Source organism: Myotis lucifugus, unplaced genomic scaffold (assembly GCF_000147115.1).
Source record: "Myotis lucifugus unplaced genomic scaffold, Myoluc2.0 scaffold_197, whole genome shotgun sequence".
Lineage (NCBI taxonomy): Eukaryota > Metazoa > Chordata > Mammalia > Chiroptera > Vespertilionidae > Myotis > Myotis lucifugus.
Window position 1 is genome coordinate 659054 of NW_005871245.1, and position 10246 is coordinate 669299.

Sequence of the window (10246 nt, forward strand, 5' to 3'; positions counted from 1 at the left end):
AGTCTTTATTTCTCAAGTGAAATAAAAATAAAATTGCAGCGAGAGTTGTTACTGTGATGTGTCTGAGTCACTAGGAGAATTGCCAAGTCCCTCTCCTCGTTTCCTACCTGGACAGAGCCTGCTTTTCTTCATGCACACACACACACGCACACACAACTGCAGGAAGAAAAGGCCTGACTATTGCCAAACCTCAGGATCTGTCAGCAGAGAGGGAGGAGGGGGAAGAGGCCCGGAAAGACACCCCTCATACTAGCTTGTCCCCAATGTGACTTCCCGGTGCGGGAAGGGCGTTACAGATCTGCTCCAGTTTACAGACAGGGAGCAGCAAGGAGAAGTGTGCTGAGCTGGTGACAGAGCTGAGGGAAGGGTAGGCCCCCTGACGCGTGGTCCTGTGCTCTGAGAGCTGCCACATGGTCGGGGTGGTCACCTGGAAATGCTTCTTAGCGGGACCTGAACGAGGTGAACCCTCCATTCCCCTGTGTGCAGTGCACATTCCCAGAACTAGAAAACCCTTTCAAAAACCTCATTCATTTTCTTTGCCCAAATCACCACTAAAAATGTGCCATTAGTGCTTTTGGCCCAAAGTGCCTATTTTCCTGTGAGTTTTGCTCTCCTGAGATGGGAGGTGGGGGAGTACCTAGCAGAGCCAGTGCTTCTGGCGAGGTAAAAGGGGTCGGAGGGCAGGAAGGTGAAGGCCACAGATCTGTTAAAACATTCACAGTATCAGATAGAGCTGAGCAACTTCTTAATCTTTGATCTAAAGAATCTCCAAAAAGAAAGAACAGGAGGGAGGAAGGAAAAGCAATACCACATTCTTGGCAGAGGTCTCTGCTCCCCCAAACCACCCTCCGCAAAGGGACAGGGGCTCTGCTGGGTCTGTGGATCGGGGCAGCACCCTGCCCGACATTCCTGTGAAGTCACATCATTGGCTCTGAGAAAGGGCTGGTTTTTAAAGTTTCTACTGTCGCCCAAAGGGTATAAAACGAGGGGAGAGCAGGGCAGCCCCACGCAGCTGGCTTTGGCCCCAACACAGCGGACAGTCTTTGGAGGCTTCCAGAAGAATTCTGTGGGCCCTGTCAGCATCTGGGTTGGAAACCAATGGGGAGAGGCTGGGCTGAAGGGGTTACAAACCACCCCATAAAAAACCAAAAAGCTCTTTAAAAACAGTTCGTAGAGTGAAAAGTTGAACAGTTCTAGTATCACAATATAGAAAAAGGTATTCAAAAGGTCAGTGATGTCTAAAAGACTCTGTTGGTATAAACTCCAAATAGAAAATGAAATTAATTTTCTGGTGGTTTAGAACCTTGAAAGTCTGAAGTCTGACTATTGCAGGTTAGCTTCTTTGCCGTTTCTCTGGTTTTCTCTTGGATGGGAGACGGGCAGGGAGTCGGGGGTAAGTGATTCCTAGAGGAAAGAAAAGCAAAGTTGATAAATCCTGCAGGGAGACTCACCCAGTCCCAACACCAAGTTCTTGTGGCCACAAGTAATCATCAAGGCCCAGTCCTGACTGGTGATGGATAGCATCTTCCAGTCATTTGTAAATCACTTTTAGGCATGAGTTTATCTGGATCCCTGTCTCTCAAAAAGCAGCTACCCTGCTGCCAACTCTCTCGTCTGCTGCGAGAACCTCAGTCGTTTCTCCCTGTCCCCCAGCCCCTCCGTCTCCAGGCAGCCTGGCCCCGTCTTTCTTGGTTTTGTTCTCTGGCTTTTCTCCGTGAGAGCAGAGAGGAGAAGGGGAGGTGCGCAAGGTGGAGCAGCAGGGACTGCATGAAGATTCAGGAGGTGGGTGGGGTTTGCTTCCACATTTGGGGTATCGCCTCCAACCAGCACTGCAGGCACTAAGGGCGGGAGGACACAGGAGACCTGGCTGCTTTAGTTGGAGCCAAATACTTAATAACCTCCTATGTCGCCCTCGTCAACCTCTCCTCTGCCTTCACTGTACCCAGCTCCAGGGTGGACGCCTCTGGGGGGATGGCTCCCAGAGTGGCCAGGGTTCCTGGTCAGTGCTCTCTGAGGCTGGGGAGGGAGCACCCTCCACTGCAGCAGGAATAGCCCCTACCTGAGCTCATTCCTCAGAGATTTCAGTCTCCTGATGGACGACCACCTTGGTCACTGACATGTCCGGGTGCTGCTCCTTCGCCTCCTTGATGGCCTGCACCAGGACCTGCGGAGGACAGAAAGGGCACCCATCAGGCAGGAAGCAGCTTGGCCAGTGAGGTAAGGTCACAGGACAGCATTTTCCTGGCAAATTCCATCCTGTCTGCAGCACCAGGGCAGCATTCAGGCTAAGCCAAGCTGATGATGACCGTCTCCACTCTCTCCTGCACAGGGAGGCTCCTGGACTAAAGGCACAGACAGGGAGGGTCAGAGCATCTTTAAGGAATCAGAGAGGACTTCAGGGGTGAAGGCTGCACCTGCTGGGTGGGTCTGGGAGGATCCACTCAGAAGTGAGTCTAAAGGACAAAGCAAAATCTGTGTTCAGCAAACGGTGCCTGGGAAGTTCAGAACAGGAGAGGAAAAGGAAGACGCGTGCTACCAAAAGGAAGAGGTGGCTTTGGCTAAAGGAGGGAGAAGACAGGAAGAGCGGGAGGGCCTAGTTCCATGCCATGTACTAGCCTAACCACATTACTTATTTTATGTAGTTAATCTTCACAACAACCCAGTGCACGAGGGTGGAATCATTATTTCCCTTTTATAAACAAGGAACTGAGGTTCAGTGGTTAAAGTGCTGAACGTTTCACAGCTAGTAAGTAACGCAACAGGCGTTTTAACTCAAGTCCATTGGACTTTCCTCTTTACCACACAGTTTTTCAGATGGGGGGGCTGTCTAGCATCTGAAGGGGTTTGATCATTTCAGGTGAGCTAGAGGGAGCAGAGGGAAAGAGCAATGAAGCCACTACTCTCCTTGGGCTGCAGGTCTCAGCCTTTAGCCTTGGAGTCTGGTGGCACACCAATTCTCAGAGAAGTGCTCCCCTCCCCCATTAAAAAGGACTCTAGCTAGATCTGACCAGCTGACTGCTGACCCAGCTCTTAAGAACCATCTCTAAGCCTGGCTGGTGTAGCTCAGTGGTTGACCGTCGACCCATGAACCAAGAGGTCTCGGGTTTGATTCCTGGTCAGGGCACATGCCCGGGTTGTGGGCTCAATCCCCAGTAGGGGGTGTGCAGGAGGCAGCCAATTGACATTTCTCTCATGCATTGATGTTTTTCTCTCTCTCTCTCCCTCTCCCTTCTTCTCTAAAAATCAATAAGAAAATATATATATATTTTTAAAAAGAACCGTCTCTAAGCCTTGGCTGGTGTGGCTCAGTTGGATGAGCATCATTAGGGCACCAAAAGGTTGCCAGTTTTATTCCCAGTCAGAGCACATGTCCGGGGTTGCAGGCTTGATCCCCAGTAGGGGGCTTGTGGGAGGCAGGCAATTGGTGTTTCTCTCTCACATTGATGTTTCTCTCTCTCTCTCCCTCTCCCTCCCCCCACCCCCTAAAAATCAATAAATACACTTTTAAAAGAACCATCTCTAAGATGGAGCAACAGGGGAAGAAGGGAAATCCTCTTTTGATCTTTTTTTTGGTTAATCCTCACCCTCCTTGACCTCTTTTTGCTCAACTCATCTGCTCATGCTTCAAGGCCCAGCCCTCGCCCTCTCTTTGGTTACTCCGGCCTTCACCTGCCTCTTTATGAAAGCCTGCATCACACAGCTTCTCCTGAATAGTCCTCCTGAAAGTGCTCCCGCAACCCATCCAGGGGGCACACCTCCTTTCACGTAGCCCTCAGTACCTAGAGAACCGCGGGACCCGGAGCATCTCTCTGAGCTATCAAGTGTGCTTGTCCCTTTGTCACAACAGCCCTGAAGAAACCTCCGATTATCTTTATTCTATAGAAAGGGAACCACATCTCAGAGAAGTAAAATCATCTGCGCAAGGGCAGACACCCAGTGAGCTCTGGAGTCAGGATTCAACCCAGGTCTATCTCACCCTGAGCCCCACGCACTTTCTCTGCCCGCCGCTCTTGCTGTCCAGCACAGACTGAGCGAGCACAGAGTGGGGGCCCAGATCACATGAGACTGAGGAGGGGTGCAGGCTGGTGATGCAGCAGGATCCACTGAGCTGGGGCAGACAGGCTGCAAGGCCTCCCACTTGGGTGAGCAGCCTTGCTGCTGGGACCCTGAGCCCAGCATTCTTAGCTGTAAGTCTCAAGCCTGCTACCAAGGGAACAGCCGGCACTCAGCTCAAGTTTTCTTTTCTTTTTTTTTTAAGGCACTCAGCATATCAGCATAGAGGCCACAGCATCACTGCTCCGGCGCTCCTGTCAATGATTCCAGAAGCATCTGCACGCAGTGTCTTCCACCCCCTCTTCTCTGCAGCATTAGTTCTAACCTCACTGGCAGAGAATTGGGAACATTAATCCTGACCTTATTATTTGCTAATTGCTTGTAGCACACAATTAGCACCTAATTAACATAAAAACATAGAATTTAGCTCTCAGAAAGGCCCAGAAATTATCTAGATCAACGTACTCTTTTAGGAGAGGGAAAAAAAAAAATCAGAGTTAAAGTGATTCGCCCGAGGTCACACAGTAAGTCAGTGATAGATCTAGGGCAGAAATCAAGTCCGGTCTCTGTCCCCCTAGTTGTCTCCTCAGCTACGACAGCCCTGAGGGTAGAGGTCACACCTTCCTTTTGCTTTGCTATCACCTGCTGTCCCTAGCAGAGGCTTAGGACCCGATATCCCCGCATAGCAACAGCTCCAGTTACTTGGAGCCCACCATGTGCCACATGCTGTATCTCACTTCAGTCTTACAACCTTGGGAGGAAAATGCCATCTTATAGATGAGGAAGCAGAAGCCTGGGGAGTTGAGAGCTAGGATTTGCTAAGACCTAGGATTTAAACTCAGCTGTTTGGAGTCTGAAGTCCATTTCTTCCTATTACACCTCCTTGCTTCCCCAGTCTACGGCCCCCGCCCACAGCCTCTGTGATCTGATTCCCTCTGTCTTTCTTCTTGCGTAAGAGCGACAGTAGCTGAGGGGGCTCTTTGGAGGGGAAGCTGGCAGAGGTGTCTTTTGCATCCATCAGTCTTCCTGCCCAGGACCCCTCCCATGCCCAGGGTCTCCTCAGCATTCCCACCTGGTCATGGTCAATATCGGCATCTCCTGTGATCACAATTCTCTTTTCAATCCGGGTCTCTGATATCCCACCTTTGACAGTCTGAAACCAAAGGGAGGGGGTCATATGAGAAAGAAAGAAAAAGAAACAGCAAGAGATTATTCTGAAAGTTCCACTCTAAATTTTAATCTGCTGCTAGGTACTGGATAGGATAGCTTCTCACCTACTTGTCCAAAATCTTGGCCGAACCTGCTAAATGAACACACCTCTATCCCTTGGGTTGCTAAAATCTTCAATAAGTTAAACCGAAAGTCAGAATTCTCTAGTTGTTTATTTTCCCCTTTTTCTTTCTCATAAATACCACAGAAATTCAGTGAGTAAACAAAATAGATCTATTTTGTTTCTTCATTACTGTATATTTTATTTGACTGTTTTCAGGAGGGGAAAAAAAATCAGAAGACTGACCAAGAGTCTCACACAACTTGAAATTGGGTTCTTTACTTTAAAGCATTTTCATATTATTGATGTCAAAAGGGCCTCAAATAATCCCCTCAGCGTGGCTTGGTTTCCCGACTTGACACATGAAGAAAACCAAGGTCTAGGTATGCTAAGTAACTGGCTTCCAGTCATCCGTGTGTTGATGGCAGAGCCTGGTCAGAAATCTAGATTTCCTGCTAATAAGAAAATGCATTTTCTTCCAGTGCTACAGCAAACATGGCTTGTCCCCGACTTCCCGAGAGCAGTCCCAATGTTAGACAGGTTGTCCCTCTTGCCCCCGTAAGCACTACTGTGATAATTCCAGTATTTCAGCATCCAAACCAGGGGTCCTCAAACTTTTTAAACAGGGGGCCAGTTCACTGTCCCTCAGACCGTTGGAGGGCCGGACTATAGTTTTAAAAAAAACTATGAACAAATTCCTATGCACACTGCACATATCTTACTTTGAAGTAAAAAAACAAAACGGGAACAAATACAATATTTGTATTTGCATGTGACCTGCGGGCCATAGTTTGAGGACCCCCTGATCCAAACTCTAGTTCCCATAGCCCTGATCCTGGACATGACATAAAAATTCCTTGCTGGACCCCAAGTTCTGATTTCTTGGCTTGGAAAATATGTTTGCATTATAATACCAACAAACTTGCCCTTAAACTGACTTTTTAAACTTACCTCCACTGCCAGATAAGAGACTCACTAATCAGAGAGACAGACGGATGTGAAAAGAACAACCACATGTGACTTATGAGACTACTAAGTAGGTGGGGGTACTCTCAGGGTCTCTTCAGATTTACTCCTGGGGAAGCAGCAGGTCCTTCCACCTGGGACACTTGGCATAATTTGGCTCAAAGGGGATGGAGCAGAAAACCCTGGTTTATGGACCAGGGTCGTTCCTGCAGAGAGGCAGTGAGCTTGCTGCACCACCGGATTCCAGCAGGAAGCACTGGCTGGTCTGTTACCTTGGTAATCTGAGTGGTGGTGGTGCTGCTGGTGGTCTCAGAGGTGATGGTCTGAGCTGTCAGCAAGACTCCTGGGTCCAAGTCCCCATTGCTCTCGTCAGTCTACAGAGGGGAAGGAAGCACAATCCGTCATTATGCCTCAAAGGAAGCCTGGTGGGCAAATGCAGGATGCAGTTTTGCTCTTTAGCTGTCCATTCTAAATCAAATCCCCCGATTCCTTTACAGTGATCTCTTAATAAATCAAATTTTAAAAAATACCCTGGCAACATGGCTCCCTCTAAAAAAGTTGGAGGGGCCCAGTTTCCCTTAGCATTGGGTCAGTAATAAGGGTAGATCAGAAAGAGGAGGCAGCGTGTAGCCGTAGGTTCAACGAGAGTAACAATAACTACGCACTGTCACAATCTTCCTGATGCTCACACAGCCCCATGAAACAGTTCAAAGGGCCGAGGTTTATACTCCCAGGTAAGAAAACTCAGGCTCACAGAAGGGAATGACTTGCCCGCAAACTCAAAACCAGTGAGTGGCAGTTGTCCTCTCTACAGATCTGGAGCTCTTTATACACAGCACCCAGAACAGGAAAGGTGCAGGCTCCTGGCTGCTAAGACATGGGTGGGTTCTGAATCATAGGGAGAGCTTTCCAGAAAGGCCCGGGAAAGGCCAGGGAACCTCAGGCTATCTTCTTTGAAGATGGAGATGGGAGACTGGAATAAATGAGGTAGGAAATGTCCATTTAAGGCAAAGTGTAAGGAGATATAGACACTATCTCAAAAACATTTCTGTTAACAACTCTGTTATTGAAATGGATCCTCCTTACTATAGGAGGGATTTAAAAGTATTCAGGCCCTGGCTGGGTAGCTCAGTTGGTTAGAGCATCGTCCCAATATGCCAAGTTTGTAGGTTCAATCTCTAGTCAGGGCACATAAAAGAAGTAACCAATGAATGCATAAATAAGTGGAACAACACATCGATATTTCTCTCCTTCTCCCCCCCTCTAAATTAAAAAAAAAAGTATTCAAAATACAGTTCATCTATATGGAGAACAGGGCTGGGCTACTTCTTGTTTCTCTGGAGCTCACCACATTATGAGAAAGACAAACATTTTGTGACCAGGCTGAGAAATGACATTAGCAAAAAGGAAGAGGGATGGTTGGTAGGGGCCAAACTCAACTTGATGAAAAGTTAGGGCCTTTAGACTCAGACCGGCTGATTAACCCACAATCATTATGGAAACAAACAAGACTAGGAAGACAGAGGCTGCCTAGAGCAACATGCTTTTCAGATGATAATGATCTAAAATACCTGGTACTGGCATTGCACATTGTCTCAGAAAGGAATTTAGAGAATAGCAATTATTTTCACAAAAAATCCTGAAGCAAACATGTGTTAGGCCACTATCTTTCTTTGCCACTTTATACAAGTCATCTGTATTATAAGCAGAGGCCTCCAACCTTTTTATGAGTAGGACTACATTTTATTAAGGACTACATTTTATTGAGATATGGGGTGGGGGATCAGGTGGAGGAAGGAGAAGAATTCCTAGCTGGGTTCCCTTCCAAGTAGGAATTTAGACAAGACAAAGAGAAGGAACGTGGTCATGTCACCTAAGTCTCACACATATGGCACTATCATACTGGGTATATTATTGGCTAGTTCGCTGATACTTTTTTCAGCCCAGACCCTTTTATCTACCTTAGATTCAGACTTAACTAATATTTACTGCACTCCTACTATGTGCCAAGCACATAATGCAACTGTTATCTCAATTACCCTTAAGTAGGTCCTATTATATACTAACTGTATATAGTTAAGAAAACTGAGGTCGAGAGGTTAAGTAATTGGTCACAGTTCTATAGTTAATAAGCATTTGAAATGAGACTTAAAGCACGAAACTTCTTGTTTGAAGACTGAGGTTTGGGTCCCAGCTCAAATAACTGAGCAAGTTAGTCTGACTCCTCTGAGTTTTAGTTTTCCCATTTACAACAGGTAATACTGTAGTAAGTGCTCTGTTTCCACCATAGCACTGTTTTGAAGGTCAAAAGAGATTACAGAAATAATTTTATAAATTGTTATATGAATATAAATTTGCATGCCAGGAGAGCTAACCCTTTTTATTTTTTAAATTGATTTTTAGAGCGAGAGGAAGGGAGAGGGAGGGAGGGAAGAAGAAAGGGAGGAAGGGAGGGAGAGAGGAAAAGAGGAAGGAAGGGAGGTGGGGAAGGAGGGAGGGAGACAGAAACATTGATTGGCTTCCTTCTGCACAGGCCCAGACTAGGAATCGAGTTGTATCCTGGGCATATGCCCTGGCCGGAATAGATCTGGCAACTGCTCAGTGCACATACTGATGCCCAACCAACACCTGAGCCACACCGGCCAGGGTGGGTAAACCTTTTTAAAGAGCTCTTCCTCTACTAAACCTGTGGCTTTTTTTCTACCTTCCCTTGAACCCCTTACTCCTCCCTTTCTGTCTCTGACGGAGGTGGAAGACAGAGGAGACATTGTTAGGATTTCCAGTTCATACTCTTCCCACATCAGGCTTCTTTTCTTTGATCCTCTTACCAATGTTTCCTCAAATGGTTCTGTGGCTTTGACAGTTGCTTATAAAGGTAAACATCCATTTATCCCGTGACCCGGCAATTCCACTCTGAGGTGTTTACCCAAGATAAGTGAAAACACACGTCCACAGAAAGACTTGCACACAAAGGTTTCTAGCAGCTTTATTCATATTTGCCCCAAACTGGAATCAACTCAAATGTCCACCAACAAGTAAAAGGATAAACAAATTGTGGCATATTCACCCAATGGAATGCTATTCAACAACAAAAAACAGTGAACTATGGATTCATATAACATGGATGAGCCTGAAAAACATGTTCAGACACAAAAGTGTACTATTTCATACTCTATTTATTTGAAGTCCAAGAACAACTAAGCTATGGTGATAGAAATCAGAATAGTTGCTAGAGGGGTAGGGACTGACTAGAAAAAGTTATAAAGAAGGGAGTGATGGAAATGTTCTATATCCCAAATATGTCTTGGTGACACAGGTATATGTTTGTCAAAGCCAATCAAATGCAACACTTAAGATCTGTGCATTTCACTGGATGTAAATTTGACCTCATGCACACACACATGCACATATACACAAACAGTAAAACCCTATTCTGGCTCCCTATCTCCTCTCACCCTGTTTCCCAACATGTAGAATTGTAGAAGAATAACAAAAAGATTCCTGGGCTTACTCGGCTGGCAATAAAATAAAAATAGAAGTAGAAATACTTATAACAAATAAACAATTATAATAGCCAAAAAGTATCTGGTGCTTATGTACAAGGCACGTTTTTCTACAGAATATTTACACCGTTTTTGCACTGTGCTTTCTCATTTATCAGTTTATCACGTAGTCTATTCCCATCAGAAGCTTTTAAAAATAGCTGCATAGACTTACCTTCATTGAATGTACCATAATTTATTTAACCTGTTTCCCACTGATGGGCCTTTCGGTTGTTTCCATGGTAGTGACAACGTAAAGGGCTCCCTCCCATAAGCAAGTAACTCTTTCCTACATCCTCTGGCTAATTGTGTGCACAATCTTAAAGTCATTTCCTATTCCTTCCTTTTTAGTCCCCTTCACTGCCAAGTCCTATTCATTCTCTCTCTCTTTCACATGTCCTCAGGCTACACTTCA

The 10246-nt window shown here is 46.3% G+C and overlaps 1 protein-coding gene across 1 annotated transcript in view; it reads right to left on the reverse strand.

Moving 5' to 3' along the window:
* Positions 1 to 730: 730 nt before the first annotated feature.
* Positions 731 to 10246, reverse strand: part of EPB41 (erythrocyte membrane protein band 4.1) — a 91350-nt gene continuing 81834 nt past the window's right edge. Inside the window, 4 exon segments of the mRNA XM_023761024.1 lie at positions 731 to 1404; positions 2060 to 2164; positions 5126 to 5206; positions 6562 to 6663. Of these exon segments, the coding sequence (XP_023616792.1) occupies positions 2066 to 2164; positions 5126 to 5206; positions 6562 to 6663 (282 nt within the window). The 3' untranslated portion in view covers positions 731 to 1404; positions 2060 to 2065.